Source organism: Fukomys damarensis, unplaced genomic scaffold (genome assembly GCF_012274545.1).
Source record: "Fukomys damarensis isolate Sample0158 unplaced genomic scaffold, DMR_v1.0_HiC HiC_scaffold_27, whole genome shotgun sequence".
In the NCBI taxonomy this organism is placed as follows: domain Eukaryota; kingdom Metazoa; phylum Chordata; class Mammalia; order Rodentia; family Bathyergidae; genus Fukomys; species Fukomys damarensis.
Window position 1 is genome coordinate 2,232,650 of NW_022900939.1, and position 17,737 is coordinate 2,250,386.

General features: G+C 56.8%; 1 protein-coding gene across 1 annotated transcript in view; it reads right to left on the reverse strand.

Moving 5' to 3' along the window:
• Positions 1-6: 6 nt before the first annotated feature.
• Dtx4 (deltex E3 ubiquitin ligase 4) overlaps positions 7-17,737 on the reverse strand; it is a 37,288-nt gene continuing 19,557 nt past the window's right edge. Inside the window, exons 9-16 of the mRNA XM_033756599.1 lie at positions 17,573-17,737; positions 13,146-13,207; positions 12,703-12,864; positions 10,635-10,696; positions 9,570-9,722; positions 6,866-7,027; positions 2,743-2,832; positions 7-320 (exon numbers count right to left, since the gene is read on the reverse strand). Of these exons, the coding sequence (XP_033612490.1) occupies positions 87-320; positions 2,743-2,832; positions 6,866-7,027; positions 9,570-9,722; positions 10,635-10,696; positions 12,703-12,864; positions 13,146-13,207; positions 17,573-17,737 (1,090 nt within the window). The 3' untranslated portion in view covers positions 7-86. The remainder of the gene's footprint in view (positions 321-2,742; positions 2,833-6,865; positions 7,028-9,569; positions 9,723-10,634; positions 10,697-12,702; positions 12,865-13,145; positions 13,208-17,572) is intronic.

The following is a 17,737-nucleotide window of genomic DNA, read 5'->3' on the forward strand; positions in this document are numbered from 1 at the left end:
TCGGGACGGGAGGGGGCGCTGCCCCGGCCTCCGCCCGGCTCCCTGCGGCCCCCTTGTCCCCATCCCGCTTCAAAGCACCGCCGGCCTCAGTCTTTCTCCTGGGCAGTGCTGTCCTCAGAGATGCCCTGGGCAGCCAGTTCGGCCAGCACGTTATCCAGGTAATTGGCGTCGGGGTAGCCGTGGCCGGTGAGATTAGAGCCGAACTCCGTCTTGTGGTGCACCTCATTCCAGATGACCGTGTCGGACTCGCCCGTGGTGCTGGAGGTACCGATGGCAAAGATGAGGCGGCGATCCCAGGCCACAAGCAGCAGCTTCAGAACCTGGGGGACCGGGGTGGGAGACAGAGCCTGCTCAGGCACTGCCTCTGGGGTAGTGGCCCTCCCAGGGGCCCGCCCCTCCCCACGTCCCCAGGCCCCAAGCCACCTGGAGATGGAGCCAGGGAGCTTTGGGGTGGCTCCTGGCCGTGTGGCTGTGTGACCCTCGACAAGCTACAGCACCTGTCTGAGCTTTAGGTTTCTTCATAAAGTGGCAATGGAGTGATCTGTCCAAAGCTTGTGCACATTTTATGGGGAACTGTGTGAAAATCATTTTCATGCCAGCGTTAGGAACATGACTGCACCTGACAAATGTCAACTATCAACGTCATAGCTGCCTTGTAAAACACAGGACCTGGGAGCCGAAGGTGCTTGGATCTGAGAACTTTTACTCCTCCGCACCATCACCTCGAACTTGCATTAATCTGCCAACGGCTAAAGGGGTAGAGTGCTTCTTAGTGGCATCTTGGAGCGCTTGGCCCTACTCCAGGCTGTTTCGTGTTTAATTGCTCTTCTGGTTCTCACCACCACATTTCAGCCAGGTAGACAGCAGGAGCTATCACTGTCCCTATCGTACAGGTGCGGAAACCGAGGCCCCGGGGACATGTGGGGGATTTCAGAATGTCCTCGTGCATCAAAAGGCAACAACATCTTGGTCGAGCCCGACAATACCCGCTGTTCTGTGTGCAGTCTTGGACACAGCAGTGTCAAACATGCAGAAGGTGCCTGCTAGGAACGACATCCCTTCCCCAGTGGAACTACTGCAAACTTGGCACAGGCTGTGGCTGAGGAATCCTCACAGTAGTAAACTTACAACTCATTTCCTGAGTGGAGCCAGATGACAGGCACAGAAAAGGACGGGCCAGGTGTTCTCGTGACCCCCTTTTTGCAAATGAAGAAACAGAAGCGCGGAAGGTAAAAGCTCCGCCCTGGTCATAGCTGGTCAAGTGGTGGGTAGGGACGGGGAGGAAGCCGGACCTCAGGACCGCCTGACTCCACGGCCAGGGTCTGCGGCCTGCTCCGATCAGAGTCAGAACAGAGCCCCAGGACGAGTTTGCTGCAGAGCTAAGCCTCAGGGGAAGGGAAGACAGAGAAGGGTGTGCAGACAGTAGTGCGCGGAGAGAAATCGTCACTGCTTTACAGTTTCAGAAACGAGCCTTCAGGGTGTGAAGCTTTACACCAGTTTCCGCAGCTGACGAATGGTAAACCAGGATCAGACCCAGGCTGCTCTGGATCGAAGCCCCATGCTCTCGTTGCCCCTCTCCCTGCAGCCAAGTCCAGGGTTTCAGTCCCAGAACGGCAGACGTGAGGGATGAGATGGGGTAGTGAGAGAGGAAGGCTTAATCTCACACCACAGCAGGTGTTTTTATGTTAGGGGAAAAAGAAAGAGAAAGCCATGGAAACAACTCAGATGACTTTAAATTTAATGGGTGTGTAAGCGGAAAGCTTGCAGGGGGACCAACAGGGCCACACACCTTCACCTGTTTTCTCTTGGTCCTTGGCCCCCTTCCAAAGGGAAAGGCATGGACCACGGAGGCCTGCTCCCCCGGCCTGGGTCCCCCCTGCACCCCACACTCTACACAGACCAGTGGCTCTGTTTTCTTCCTGAGAGCAAGAAAAATTCGTTCTGGCCTCATCCACAGAAACGCAAATACAAAGTTTTTCTTCTAACTAGAGTTCACAGGACTGCTGCAGTCTGATCATGAATTACTAGGAATCCGGGAACCAAACCATTACTCCCTCTGCAATTTTTAGAAAAGTCCAAGAATACAAAAGCATGTGAAGATGAAATCATCCTAGTGGGGAGTGCTGGCACATGCTGCTGGGCTGAGGCCGAAGGACCAAAAGTTCAAGCCCAAGTCGGGCAACTTAGCAACTTGGGGAGACCTTGTCTCAAAAAATAAAAAGGGCTGGGGAGATAGCTCGGCACAAAGGCCCTGGGTTGCACCTCCAATACTGCAAATAAATAAAATATAAAATAAAAGAACCCCGCACCAATCCAGATCTGTGCCCTGGAGTAGCGCTTCTCACACCTTAACGTGTGGGCAGGCCAGCTAGGGATCTCCTGAGATGCAGCGACTCTAGTTCTGTGCTTCTGTCAGGCTCCTAGGGGTCCCCATGGCTACTGTCCCCGGCAGCTGCCTTTAGCAGCAGGGCTGCAGACAAAGGGTCCTCACAAAGACAATTACTGTCAGCAATATACTGGAGAGGAAAAAAAAGAAAAACCAACCAAATTTCTACTGTCCCCATCTACCAGAAAAGCCATCTAATCAAGTGCATTCTTCCCTGCGGTGGGCTCTGGTAGGACCTCACTGCTGTGTGTATCTAGAGTAAAAGGAGACCCAGGCTTCTCTGATCAGCAGGAAGCACAGCTCCGGGCCCCTTTGCAACTACGTCCCCCACCCTGCTCCGAAACATCCGTGCTTACTTTTCTCCCCTTCTCGCTGTCTGGAAGGTAGCAGTGTCGTGGGAAGCCGCGGGCACTGAACGTCTTGCCGGGATTCGGGTGTTCTGGCCCCTGAAAACAGAGAGAAAAACAGGGCATTTTCCAACGTATCTCTGATGAGAGGTGCAGGCATGATGACAGTAAAAATGGAAACGGAGTCACACACGTCCTGGGTGTCCTCCTGGCTGGGCTGGCAGGAGCCCTCTTTGACGGTTGGATACTCACTGAGGGGCAAAGGAAGAGCTCAGTATTTAGCACCCTTCGCTGCTGTGCAGATGAGGAAAACCGCCTCCCTGAGAAGTTAAATGGCTTCCGTGATGTCAGCAGTGTTGCTGAAACTTCTGGCCAGGTTTCCCCAGAAGCCGGCACACCCTGGGCATCTTAAATGACTCAGACAACAAAGTGCCTCAGAGCTGGGATCTGTGCAGTGAGGATTTTCTGAACGATTCTCATGGATTCCTTTTGTCTTCTGGGAGTTTTTGGCTGCTTTCCTAATTAGCAATATTGCTGAGGATGCTCAGGACTAAACATCTCCTACCAATATTTCAGCGAGTGTCACCCAGTGGCCCAGAAGACAGTCTCAGGCCACTGGTAGGAAAGAAATGGAAGCAGAATCGAGTTGGAATCAAGCTGCTGCGGCTGTGGATACGGTTTGTCTCCTACAAACTCATACAGACTCTGACTCCCCTGCAGGTGAGTCGGCCCCAGGGAGGTTATTAGGAGGAGGATGCTTTCTTAGGGGGTGTGCCCACCTCCCTCCCAGGAGACAGTACGTGAAGGTGAAAGTACTTGCTATAAAGCAAGTGTGCGGCTCGCATTTTCCCTCTTACACACACATCTGCTCATCCTCTGCTTTTCTCCGGGAGCCAAAGCAGCGCAAGGCCCTGTGAGACGCTAACTGTGAACTTGCGTTAGGAGACGCCCAGCTGACTGGCTGGGCAGATGTTGGGCGTGGGTGATGGGAAGCTCCACCCTGAGGGTGGGGGGCACCAACCAACAGGCTGGTGGCCTGGGTGGAGTAAAGAGGACAGGAGGAGGTCTCGCTGCTTCTTCACAGGCGGCCCTGTCTTCACCACCATCTTCGGACATCTGTCTCCAGGATTCCAGTGCAGTCCTCTGGCGTCCCGGTATGGACTCTCATGAGACTCTGCAGCGAGCTCCAGACCTTTGACTTCTCACCGAATCCTCCAGATCTCCCGCAACCGGATGGCCCTTTTGCAGCTAACACCCTGACTCTGCAGGTGGCCACTGTGAGCCTACCTTTCAATCCTTTATACGTCAGCTCTGAAGGGGTCACTGTGCACGTTCCATTAAATCTGGTCCTCTAGTGACACCTAACACAGCCTGACTGGACACAGCGCTCATGACTTCCTACCCTCTGCAGTCCATGAATACGTGGACCTGTATTCATTATAAAGCCACCCCACCTCAGCTATTCTCTTACAGCAGCAGAGAGCAGACCGAGACGCCGGGCATCCCATGGGCCTCCTGGTCCCTCATGAGAAGAGATGGACTTGCACCAACAATGAATGCCCTTACTTCGCATGTGTGCTATACTTGTCTAGAATCTCCGGGCATCTCTGACCCCTCCGGGATAAAACCCCTGAATAGAAAGCCCTTCTAGTTATGACTGAGGTGACTGTCAGGACTCCACCCAGCTGTTGGCACGAACTCTCCTACACAATTAATAAATGCATCCAGCCAGCACACATTGATAAATACGCAACAAAGCTATAAGAAAATGTGGATTTGTTTTTGTTTCGCTTTGTTTTCATGGTACTTGGGTTTGAACAATTGCCCGCAGTCGAGCTGCATCTCCAGTCCTTCTTGAGGAATTGATTTTGAGACAGGGTTTGCTAAGTTGCTAAGTCACCCAGGTTTCCGTCCTCCTGCCTCAGCCTCCCAGGGTGCTGGGATTACAGGCATGCGCTGCCACGTCCAGCTGAGTTTTCATTTTCTCTTATTATGTGCCATGATTTTAAAATGATGAAAAATACTTTTACAGTCATTCTCAGCAGCACACATGCGGGTCAAGTAAGATTGGCCACCTGCATGGAGGGGTCGGTGCTGTGGGCTCGGAGAAGAGTGAGGGGAGGAAGGAAGTGGTGGCCGCCTCCATGGACGGAGATGGTGCTGACCCCAGTGTCCCCCCCAGCCCCACCCCCGTCGGGCCCCTGGGAGGCACCGCACAGACCTTCCCTGACCACACCCTGCTCCAGGCCCTCACTGCCCTGGGCCATCCGTCCTCCAGCTATCCTGTGCTGGAGGCTTCGGATTCCAGCCACACAGCCAGCAGTCTGCAGGGCCTCCCTGTGGCCCGGTAAGCCCAGTCCGCACTCGGCCTGGGTCTTCAGGCTTTTCACATCCTGGCCAGACCTGCCCCCTCTCTGCGTGCTCTGCCCACCCACGGACCCCAGATGGAACTCTCCTGTCCTGTCCTTCAACACCCGCACTTTACCACCTCTCTGGCCAGAAACACTGTCCTCCAGTTCCTCACACCTCTCGTGGCCCACTGGGAGGCCCACGGGGGGATCTGCACCGGAAAGTCTGACTTCCAGACAGAGGCGGGCAGGGAACAGCGTCACCGCGACAGGGAAGACGTGGCACAGGGACGGCGACTGGAACTGCGCACCTCGGTCCTGTGCCCAGGGCCCTGAGTGCACACACACACACACACACACACACACACGCACACACACTGGAACTGTGCACCTCGGTCCTGTGCCCAGGGCCCTGAATGCACACACACACACACACACACACACACTGGAACTGTGCACCTCGGTCCTGTGCCCAGGGCCCTGAGTGCGCGCGCACACACACACACACACGTGCGCACACACACTGGAACTGTGCATCTCGGTCCTGTGCCCAGAGCCCTGAGTGCACACACACACACACACACACACACACACGCACACACACTGGAACTGTGCATCTCGGTCCTGTGCCCAGGGCCCTGAGTGCACACACACGCACACACACGCACACGTTTCCTCCCGCTCTTACAACACCTCTGCCTACAGGGTTCCTCCCCAGCTGTAGAGAAGGAGAAACCATGCTAGGAAAGAGCAGGCAGCTGCCCGGCACTGACAGCTCACGAAGACTCAGCCGGCCTTGTGCTTCCCGTGTGCACACGGCCTCGCCTGGCTTTTATGAGCGGCACACATCTGCTTTACTCGCTAGCCTTCCCTGCTAGGCAAACCCCGCGTCACAAGCATGTTTTATTCCTGTCCTTACGTAGGAGTTCACACCTTTTGGTTCAATTTCCTCATCACCTGGGAGCCCCTTGTTCATTTACTTGTCTACTTTAGGGTTTCCCAGTCTCACTACCAGGGGGACTTCAGGGAGCTTCTCTGGTACTTAGAGCACACACGCCTGCACCGCAATGCACCCTAACATCTGTTTAAAAAAAAAAGACAAACAAGAGGGGTAAAAAAGGCACAAGAATAAATATCTGCTAAAGAAATGAGTCCAGTCTCTACCCATGTGTGTTTAGAGAAAGCTTCACTGTGGGAAGGAAGGGTCTCATTTGTATTTACTGTCAGGGATACTGTTCAAACTTGTCCTTCAAGACTGGCTTTCAAAGATCCAAAGAGGAGAGAGATGCCCACAAAAATCAAAGCCAAGCGTAGCTATCAAATTAGAAATGCAAATACCCATTTGCAAAGAAATTCCACTTTGGCTGGACTATTCTGCTGATATTCTCACATGCGTGCGAGGTTATTCATTGCAGCATTATTTGTTGTAGCAAAAGCCTGGAAACAATGCATACGCCCATCAAATGGAAGCTGCTGAATGAAATTACGTACACAATGGATTACTACACACACAGAGGAAGGAATGAGGGAGCTCCCTCCAGACTGCCCTGGAAAGCTCTGTAGATTGCATTGTTCACAGAAGAATGCAGGGTGCGAAACAAAGTGCCTCAGTGTCACTCTCTGGAGGTGCCTCCGCTCCCGGGTGTGCACAAAGGATCCCAGGAGGGTTCTCAAGAAACCACGAACAATGGTGGTGACAGGGAAGCGTGTGGGGTGAGGCCCCAGAAGGTGGGAAGACTTCAGAGTGGAGCGTTTTTTAATCCTTTAAACACCAGGGGGCGCACCTGAATGCCCGGGGGGATGCTGTAGATGATCCGGATGGTTTTGCAGTCAGGGTGGCCTGGCAGGGAGTGGGGGATGAGGTGGTACTCCATCTTCCCCGGTGGCTGGGTTCCTGTCTTCACCCCGTAGATGGTCTTACAGGTTGGACACTGTAAACTCCCATCCTGAAACAGCGATTGGCAAACAGTTCTGGTAACGATCTCCTCACCTGATCCCGAAAGGCACGAGAAACCGAGGACCTGGGAGCAGTCACCGGGAGGGGCAAGGAGCCCTCCAGGAAATACCAGACCTGAAACCCTGCCCAGCCACCTCCAGGGAACAGGAAAGAAATTCCAAAAAGAACCCCGGGCTCCATGCTAAGGGACCTAGAAGAGACACCCCTTCCTTGAGGGGGACCAGCTGACCCGCACAGGGCCCTACCTGGGGAGTCATGCTGGGCCCGAGGCCCGAGTGGGTGGTTCAGACTCAAGCACTCAAGAGAGGGAGAAGCCTTTGACATAAAGACATCGGGCCCTCAGGAAGCTGCTGCTTGAACAGGGAGGCTGGGGGTACGCTGGCTGAACCCTAAGTCACACTGCCCAGATCTGAGTCTCAGCCCTCCTGCGATGCTCTGTGACCTCGGGCAAAGCAATTACACTCGCTGAGACTCAGTTTCCTTGTGGAACAAGAACACGAACAGTAACTGTCTTGCTCAGTGGCTGGAGGAGTAGACGAGGTGACCTGCGGGGAGGGTGAAGCTCATGGCATCGCTAAATGTGATTCTGTGCATCCCGATGTCTCCGCAGACTCAGGCCCATCGCGTGAGACGAAGCGGGCATCGTGCCGGAGCAACTGAGGGGCTTGAAGGAAGTGGCTGTAACTTGGTTCAGAAGGACAGAGGACACGTACTGCATGGGTAACTAAAGGAGGGAACGGTGGCGCCCCTTACAGGACAGCACATCTCACAGGAGCGTATACGGCCCTCCTGCCATTCCGCCTCTTTCTGGTATGGCCTAGGAAGGAGTTCTGAGCCTGATTTATTTTTGTGATACTAACGCCCAAATTGGGGCCTTCACACTGATTCACACCCTAGCTGTTTTTCACTCTTAATTTTAATTTCTCTTGAGACAGCGTCTCTCTGAGTCTCTAAGTCTCCGAGGCTGGGCTCAAACATCCACCCCTCCCGCCTCAGCTTTGAGTGCTGGGATCCCAGCTGTGAGTCACCATGCCCGGCTTTCGAGGCACTGCACGATCACAGCGCTTGCTGCTCTGTGGGCCCAACCCCAGGGGTGCCGATGGTTCTGGATGTGGTGACACAAAGTGCCATGGCGGCTTCGCCGCAACACCGGGGGCTGCAGGAGCCTGAGGAGGCCAGGATGGGGCGAGCAGAGGGCTGCAGGTGGGAAGCAAGGTGTGTGCAGCGCAGACGCAGTGGTGCACAGCTGGGACCCGCGCCCTGACAGCCCCCTTTGGGGAGGCGGATCCTGGCTGAGCTGTTCCGGGACTTTCAGCCCAGCGCTGCTCACTTAGAGGAACGGCTCGCAGTGTCGCTCATGACCTGGGGTGAATCACTCTCGTCTCTCTGGTTTCTCCAGTGTGTTTGACAAAACAAAAACACACGTTCAGAGTATTTGTTAAAAGGAGAACCGAGGCGAGCACCTTGAGAAACCTTTCTGAAGCGCTGCACACACAGCGCAAAGGCTTACTAAGCATTTCTGCACCCACTCATTCTCAGCAAACAGGTGCTGAGAAAAGCTTTCAGTCACGCACCTCTCAAGATGCAAGTGCGTAAAGAAGACCCTGAGCTGGGGGCCAGGACAGTGAGCACGGGGGCCAGACTCATACCCTCCACCTACGATGGAGGCCGCCAGGAGCCTGAGTCTTAGGGACACAGGAAGATCCGAGGCAGCCCGTGGGGTAGTAAAGAGGAGGGATAACTGCAGTGGCAGGCAAGCCAAGGGCATCTGGGATAATAACAGCCCAGAGAGGAGGCAGGGCCACATCTTTATCTTCCATGTGGAAAATGAAATCTCAGAAAGGCTGAAAAACCTTGCCCAAGGTCGTTCAGCATCTAAGCCAGGATCCAAGTTCAGACTGGCTTCCTTTCCTCCCACGAGAGGTTCACAGTGCAGCCTCTGACATCCAGATGCTTTGGGGTGAGGAGAAAGTTGGGAGATATCAGAGAAATGTCAGACTCAGAGGCAGCGCTCAGGAGAAATGGACAGGATTCAGACTCATGGAGGTAGGCGTGAAGGTTGTTCCAGGAACGGGAAACAGCGTCTTAGGAAAGTGCAGGTGCTGAGTGCGGAGAATGACCACCCTCAGAGGCTCCTGGTCCCTGGAAACCCGCGCCAGGAGACACCTCTCCAGGGCCAGTCAGTCCGCCAGAGGGCAGCACCGCCAACAGCCTTCCAGCAGGGGCCCAGGGAGGCTTTGACAGTGACCTCTGGAGCCTTGGAAGGGACAATCAAGGGTGTGTGAAGCTGTTCAGAGAAAGTGAGCTACTGCTTAAACTCACCGTCCTGAGGGGAAAGATGACCGGGAGCCCCTCGCCCAGGCAAGGGCACAATGAACGCGCACCGACGGTTTGGGGGACACCATGCTCCTGCTGAGAACAGCCGTGAGCACTCTGCTGCTGTGGGGTCCCCTAAAACTGCCCAAACCTTGGGGGAAAGAAACGGGTGTTCCCTGCTCTGGGTGCCCCACAGACCCCAGCCTGGCACTGACCTTGTTCCCATTGTTGTACATGGCAACCAGGCAGTAGATGTGGTAGGCGTGGCCGCAGCGGGACAACTTGCCCACCACGTCCGGCTTGACCATCGGCTGCGGGCCCTTGTAGCCCGAGGGGGCCGTGAGGCGCTCCATGCAGATGGTGCAGTCCTGTAGGACAGGAGACAGGAGGCAGTGAGAGGCATCAGTGGCCAGCCCCCGGGCGACTGGGCTCGGGGGAACTGCTGCGGCCCTCTCTTAGTTGGGCCCTGGGGGGTGGCTGGAGGAGCTGAATCTTTTCCCTGCTCTGCGTCATTCCTGGCCATATGTCAGTCTCCCTGAGGACTCACGGTCCCTCCTCAGTCCCTCCTCAGTGTGGCGCTGTCAGGCCTTACACTGACCTGCAAAGGAATTGCATCGGAACCAAGAGACGAGGGAGGGGAGCAGGGCCGGGACCCAGGGGAGCGAAGGGCGTCACAAAGTGTTGTGCACATGTGCCAGCCCCCCAGGGTGAATGCAATCAACAGGTGCTACAGACCTGCTCATAAAATGTTTAAAAAATTAGAATACTTTAAAGAGGGATTTTAAATGTGCCAGAGAGGCGTTGCTTGAATAAAAAAACTACAACACTTCTGTCAGCTGCAGCACTGCATTTTTTTTTTTTTTTTGGTACAGGGATCGAACTCAGGACCTTGTGCTTGCGAGGCAGGCGGTGGCACCACTGAGCCAAATCCCCGGCCCAGCACTGCTTTTTTAAACACCGTTCGGTGATGCTCTGTGCTGCCTGCTGCGGCACCTCTGCTCTCTGCCCTGTAGTCGCGACCCAAGTGTCTCCCGCACAAATGCTGCCTCAGGGTGGAAACCCTGCCATCCCCACCATATCCACTGTGAAGCCAGTGTCCGTGGCACAGCCCAGTTTTCCTTAAACTTGGGCCATCGCGGAAGGGAGCTGAGAATTCACCAGTGCTCCACTATGCAGGGACAGGCTCGGAGCCCAGGCTCAGCCTGACACCAAAGCTGCCTCCCACAGGACACGGTGGCAGAGGTGAGGCCCACTGCGAGGGAGAGGTGAACCCCACGCACCTCCTCAGGCGGGTGCCGGACCTTCTGCAGGTACTTCTTCAGCACTTCCTCCGGGGTTTTACCTGTGGGGACCGAAGGAGCACAGGTCACCAGGAGGCAAGAGGACCCCCGCCTTCCCAGCTCAGGCTGGTGAGAGGGGAGAGCGAGAGCCCAGACCAAGGCAGAAAAGGGCGTCAGCTCATTCTACAACTGGACTTAGAATGTGAAAGGGAATTCAGGCTGTGGAAGATCAATCAGGGAACCCGAGGAAGGGCACCATACTGACATGGCCTCTGCCTACTCCCAGCTCATCACATCTTAGTGGACACAAGTGTGCAGTGAGATTCTTTTCTTTATACTCAAACAGCTGCAGCAGCAGAAACAAAAACACTTTGTACACTAGGACAATTTCCACAAGCGTTCATATTTCTACAAGAAACCAGGGAGCTGGGACCCGCCGTGTCAGGGTGCTGCTCCTTGGCTGTGGACAGTGGAGCTGCCGCCAGCAAATGTGGCCGGGGAGCTTCCTGACCGCAGCAGGGACCTGGGGCTCCATCGGGCACTGGAGCCTTTGGAAGCTCTGATCTGCAGCGGAAGATGGCAGGATACAGCCGTACAAGGACCACAGACAGAGCGAGAGCCACCTCGGGGCTTTCTTTTAACTGCTCTGAGCTTGTTTTCTCACCTGTAAGACGTGGAAGATTGATGGGACCCACCTCAAGGTGGTGCTTTCACAGTTCACAAGCTCGCGGAAGAACAGGCCCCTCACACTCTTCCAGAGAAGGGTGCAGTGTGTGCCACTCACAGGAGCGGGAACGCATACAGCCCTGTCTTCCATCGGTGGGCAGGGCTTTCAGGAAGGGGACCGCGCCATGGCCAGGAGCCAAACTGCACTGTCTCCCGCTTATCCTGTCCGACAGCCCAGGACCTGCCCTGCCTTGGGCTGAGGCAGCACACAGAGGACGGGATGTCACAAGAAGCGAGCGTGCCAGGGAGAGGACAGCGCCATTCGTCATCAGAAACACGGCTGTGGGGCTGAGCCAGCGGCCTCTGTGCTGAGAGAAGCAGCCCTGGCCCCCAGGTTGCCGGACTGCGGCAATAGGAAGGGCTCCAGCAGAAGGACTCAGAGTGGCCGGGGGACCCAGAGCGGCTGGAGGGACACAGGTGGAGGCTGCTTCCCCACCGTCAGGACGCGCTCCAGGGTATATGTGCTTCAGTCAAAACATACCGTGAATATTTAAATACTAAACGGTAAAAGACATCACCACTCATCCCCTCTAACAGACCCCCCTGCCTGGAACACATTCATCCCATTTTTCTGGCCACTCTTTGAAGCAGTCCCGGAAGTCCTCTTTCCTGAGTGTGTTTATCATGTGACTAAAAGTATGGGAACAGCTACTGCCACGTGCCCCGGCTCAGAAACATGTGAGCGTGATGCCCCTTTACCGTATTCATTAGAACAGGCACTGTGCCACTTCTGGCTCTTCCCCGAAGGCAAAATGACCAGGAAACATCGACGTTTTAAATTGATCCGGGACACAGAGGCAGCCGTGACAGCGCAGGTAAAGCCACGAGAGAGAACGCCCAGCTCTGCTGGGGAAGAAGCAAGGACAATGGGAGGGCTGCGGCCCAGATTGGGGGTGACCTGATGGGGACTCACAGCGCCGGACCTGTCACGGTAGTGCGTCTTTACTAATTTACGCACCCATGGTATTTTGTGAGCACACCTTGTTCCTGCTAAGTACTGGCCATGGACATTTTTACCCCATCACGAAGACAGAAAACAGAGGCTCTATGCGGCCACCAAGCAGCAAGTGACAGAGTCAGGGTACGAATCCAATCTGTGCAGGTGCTAATGCCAAAGCATCCTTTCTCTCCTAGGATGCATTTTAATGCCGTACACAGTATTGCTATTCTCTGGATCTGTGCATTGCATGCTTCTGTCTGACCTGTGCACAATGCAGCTTGGTGTCACCATCAGGATCTACTGGCGAGACCCTTGAGCAGACTCAGAACGAGTGCTGAGCCTTGGCTATGACCCTGCAGCTGGGGCTGGGCCGGGGCTGGCGTCCGGGGAGAGAGGCAGTACCTTTCTTAGCTTGCTTTCTGGTGGTTCTGCGGCTGGTGTCGGAGACCCCCGGGATGGACTTGATCTCGCGCTTGCTGACGGGTGGTGGGTGCAGCACCAGCTTCGGGGGTCTGGTGAGGCACACGGGCAGCCCAGCAGCGCTCATTAGGATCCCGGTGATTCCTGGTGGGCGGGAGAGGCAGGGATGGAGAACGAGCCACACCCCAGCTCCGCCCTCCTGACACCAATGCCCCTCCGTTCCAGCAGAGTCCTCGCACTTTAGGCCCTGCGGCCCTTCGCTCACTCTCTTCTACAGCCTTCTGTGTCCCTCAGTTCTTCTCACCCTCCCTACACAGCTCCTAAAATCTTCCTTTGCTCCAGTGAATTCCAGACCCTCTCCTGTTCTCATACGACTTCTCTGACATCTCTGGTTTTTCTCTTTGGGCAGCCGGGGCGGTTCTTACCTGCCAAGGCCGGATTGACAGGACTCGACCCATTCAAGTTTTTCACGGGGACCGTGGGGACACTGCGGGAGGAAAGGGCACGTCTGTCACCTTCTGCTAGGGGGCTGGGACGGCCGGGTTTAAACCTCCCGAGGAAGCAAAGTTCCTAACACAGCGGCCAGGGGAGATGCCAGGCTCAAGGCAGGTCAGACCCGCCTCTGACTCTGGCCCCTTCCCTTCTCTGCGGCTCCTCCCACTCCCAGGCCCGCGCCTGCCTTCGACCTTCCAGAAAGTAACTGCTCAGCCCCCCCTGGCTCCAATCTCACCTTTCCTTCGAAGTTCCTGACACCACTGATTCAGTCCTGCTTGCCACCCTCCAGCCTGCCCAGGACCCTGATCTTCCACCAGGGTTTTCTTCTCTCCAGAGATTTAGGATCTCTGGAAGTAAGTGTTGGCTTCTTATCTCCCTTCTAGAATTTAAGCTCTTCCAGGGTGAATGTCTGTGTGTACCGTGTTCAGAGCTCGGCATTGGTTGGCATTCAATCAATAGCCATGGAAGCAATGAAAAAATAAGGAACCGAGTCCAGATCCGAGCGTACAACAGCCACCCAGGACCGCGCAAGTCTGCATTTCCCCCAAGCTCCCGAGAAGCAGATGTGGCCCATCCCTGCCCAGCACTTGGGGGCCACCAGCTTGCCCTGCTCCCCACAGCCCCCTCCCGCCCTCCCCAGGAGCGCAGACCCGGCTGGAGATGGAGCAGCTGCCTGGGATCTGGGAGAGGTGAGGCCACCACGGAGCAGAATGGAGTCCAGGGGACACGTGGGGTGGGTGGGCGGTGCTGGGACCCCAGATGGGGGAGGGGTGCGTGTGTATTTGTGCCCTGGACGAGGGGCTTCATCTGCACTGCAGGTCACCGTCACACTCACCCCAGGGCCGCCTCCCACCAGGGGCATCCAAGCTGCCCCTAACCTTCAGCCACCTGGGCTGTTGCCCAGGTTACCACCCTGTCCAGGACACGGAAGTGAGGCAAAGCTGACCGAGATCACACTGCTGAAGACCCAAGGGGCCCAGATGCCCCCAACAGATGGATGAAGATGTGAAATACACGGCGGAGTACTACTCTGTCATAGAAAGAACAAAACTTGAGTCATCTGTGCAAAATGGATGCACCTTGAGGCCATAATACTAAGCGAAATAAATCAGATACAGAAGCTTAAGTACTTCTTATAGGAGAAACCCACAGTATAGTCTAAAGGGCACAAGAAAAGATAGATGATAGAACATGGGGGTGGAATCTGTGGAGATCTGAGGAAAGGCAGAGCGGGGAGGGAAGATAAAACTGGCTAAGGCATGAGGTGGTGTGTGCATGCACCAGTCCCCCAGGATGAGTGTAACTCTGCGTCACAAACACACGCAACGAAAACAATGAATTCCATGGAATCTGGGCCCAGAGCCTGCCCACCGTGGCAAGCTCCTATGTTACCCGCTAACATCCCCGGGGCAGGCAGAGAGGAGTGGATTCAGCACCAGCAAAGGGGAAAGTGGGCCAGGACTGGAGGCAGAGCAGCAGGGCCAACCTGGAGGGGATCCCTCAGAGGAAGAGCCCGTGCCAGGGCTGGGAGGGGGCCGGAGGAGTTTGTGCCCTGGCCAGGCCACCAAGGCCACTTCCCTGGACTGTCCTGGAAAAATCAAGGCGGACATGCGCGAGGGAGCTGGAGTTCAACCCGGCACGCTGCCGAGAACCAGGCCCGACTCGGTTCCAGACTGAAGCCTGCACTGCAGGGCCAGAAGTGGTTCAGACGAGGAGCAAGGAAAACCCACCAGATAGCCAAGCCCGCTGGGGGCAGTTTGACTTTCCCAGCTCCTTTCCCTCTCTGCAAAACTGAGGCCGCGGGTTAGGAGGCGCCTTTCCGACAACTTCCCGCCAGGGGGCAGCACGCGGAGCCAGCACAGGCACCTGCTCCCTTCTCATGGCCAGCCAGCGAGCCCGAGTGGCTGTGCTCCGGGACAAAAGCCAGCTTTGTTCCCACAGGCTGGACTGGCGGGTTTCCGCACCCAATCCGATCGCTCACTCAGCCAGGACAGCTGGGGCTCATGAGCAGGAGGGGCCGCGGCGGAACCGAAGGGAGACAGTGCCCTGCCTGGGACCTGCAGGTGGGCAGGGCTTGTAGATGGGCTCCAGGCAGAGCAGGGGTGGTGTTTGCTTATGGGGTGCTGGAGGGTACAAGGAAGCAGCCCTGACCTGCCTGGTGTCCCTGGGAGCTCCGCATAGTCCTGGCCACTGTGCCACCCTCCAGCTGGGCCAGGGTCCCCGAAGCATCCTCACCAGGGAAAGACCGCGGGCGACACTGCCACGTAGGGTCAGGGTCCCAGTCCCCGGCTTCTGGAGGACTGGTGTCCCAGGAGTGGGGCTCTGTCAAAGGCCCCAAACACCCCTGCCCAGATCTCTTGGGCCTACCCCAGCAACGGATGGTCTGCATTTTATTTCTGCTGATAGAGAGAAGCTGCCCAGGCAGCGGATGGGGGCAAGGGAGGGAGGGGACCCTGCCGGCACCGGCACCGGCACCTCGGGGAGAGGCAGCTTTTCTGAGTTGTGTGTCAACTTGGGGACTCTCCACAGGGCAATGGCCCCATCTCTATGGCAACCAGCCCGCCTGCAGAGAGGACCTGACCGGATTGGAGGAGAGGGCTGGGGGCCAGGGTGACTCTCGCCCTCCACGCACCCCGTCCCTTGAGAAGCCCCTTCTCGCATCTCTGAACAATGCATGGGATCTTTTGTCCCCCCAGAGCCCCCTCTTTACCCCATTTCTCCCAGCCTTATTCTGAGGGAAAGCTGCCTGCGGAGGTCAAGGGCAGGCGGGGAGGGGCGAGGGCCAGAGGTTCGACAGAAGGTCAGCAGAGGCAGACAAGGGAACCAACCCGATCATTAAGTGGCCAAGAAAGGCTGGGCAAGGAGACAGCCGGCTGGGAGTGGAGGTGGGAGAAGGTGAAAAGGAAAGGGCTGCAAGACAGGCGGGGTGGGCCAGCCCTCGGGAGGACAGAGCGAAGGAGAAGAAAACGGCGCCTTTCTGAAGCCCTTTGAGTCCAGGCAGTCCAGAGCTTCTCTGCTCCCAGCTAGGCGGGCGTGGGCGAGGAAGGGCAGAGATAAAGGCTGCCACTCCCGCTCGGAGATTGGAAGCCATGCGGGCATCTCCCCTCCCTGGTGGCAGGGGTCACTTGGCATTTGTCAAGGGCACTGGAGAGGCAGAGGGGGGACCTGTGCAGCCTGGACTTCATTCCAACACCCAGCAGCCCTCACTCAGTCCCTGCCCACCGGTACTACTGCTACTACTAACGGTAACAGCACCGCGGTCTTAGAATGTGCCAAGCACCGAGTCACCTCTACACACCGAACATCTCACTTCGTTCTCGGGACAGCCCTACTCGGAAGGGAGTTGCTGCTCTGTACTCTCTGCCTCACATGGAAGAACGCGGAAGACAGCAGGACACAGCCTGCTCGATGGGGAGGAGCAAGGGACCTGTTTGTGTTCCAGCACAGGAAGCAAGGACCACACCCAGGACCCGACCCCTCCCGAGCATACGCAGTCTTGTGGCAGAGCTTGGAGCTGACAGGCGCATGTGTCAGAGTAAAGAAGGGGAACGAGGCTCCTGGGACACCGAGGGTGTGTGGTGGCCTTCTGCAGTGGCCTTACAATGGTTCCCATGCTACACCCAGGCCACTGGGCTTACCCAAGTGGCAGAGACCCAGGTGTGGAGACCGAGCCCCGACTCCCAGCCCGACCCTCCTTTCTCTGTGTCGTCCCCTCCTTCCTTGCTGAGCTGCCAGGTGCACAGGTCCAGGCTCAGATGCCCAGCTTGATGCTCAATCCACCCCACCCCTCTGGCACTGAGCCTGTGGCAGAGCCAGGCACCTGGAAAAGGGAAGATCGGGTGGGAAGCTGGCTGCAGCATGGCCCGGCCACCCGAATTTGCAATCAGGAAGATTGCGCGGTGCTCACAGGAGCTGCTCCCCACCTAGGCTGTCACTGGCACAGCTGAGAGGAGGCGTGGGAAGAAGCGGGTCATCGCTGGGCACCTACTGTGCCAGCACCGTGTGTCCGGCTGCAGGGGGGCCTGGCAGTGGCAGAGTCGGATCCTGGGCTCTGCAGGGATCGGCGGTGGTGAACCTGCACCACAGAGCCGCTGTGAGGACCAGAGGAGACAAGGCCCGGCTGGTACCGAGGGTCACTTTTGCTCCTCACGGCGCTTCTCCCAGCGAGACAGTGCTTGGGAGGTGAGGACGGCGGCGCTCTGGACCCGAGCACCTGGGCCATGCAGAGACCACTGTCCTCACAGTCCCTGTGTGTGGGAAGGGGCTCTCCCCACCCGCCGCCAAGGCTCAGCAGCAGCTGCCCACAGCTCCAGGCCGGGAGGTGGACGTGGGCTCCGAACTATCAGAGAGCACCTACCCGGAGGCGATCAGCACCCGGGACTGGGCAAGGGCCAGGCGCTGCAGGCTGTTCCGATTCAAGGTGGCCAGGGCCACTCTGCCGGTCTTGCTGCTGACTCCCGGGGGGCTGGCCGGGGGGCCCGCGGAGGTCCCAGCTGCCGTGCTTGAGGCCTGTCTCCGGGGG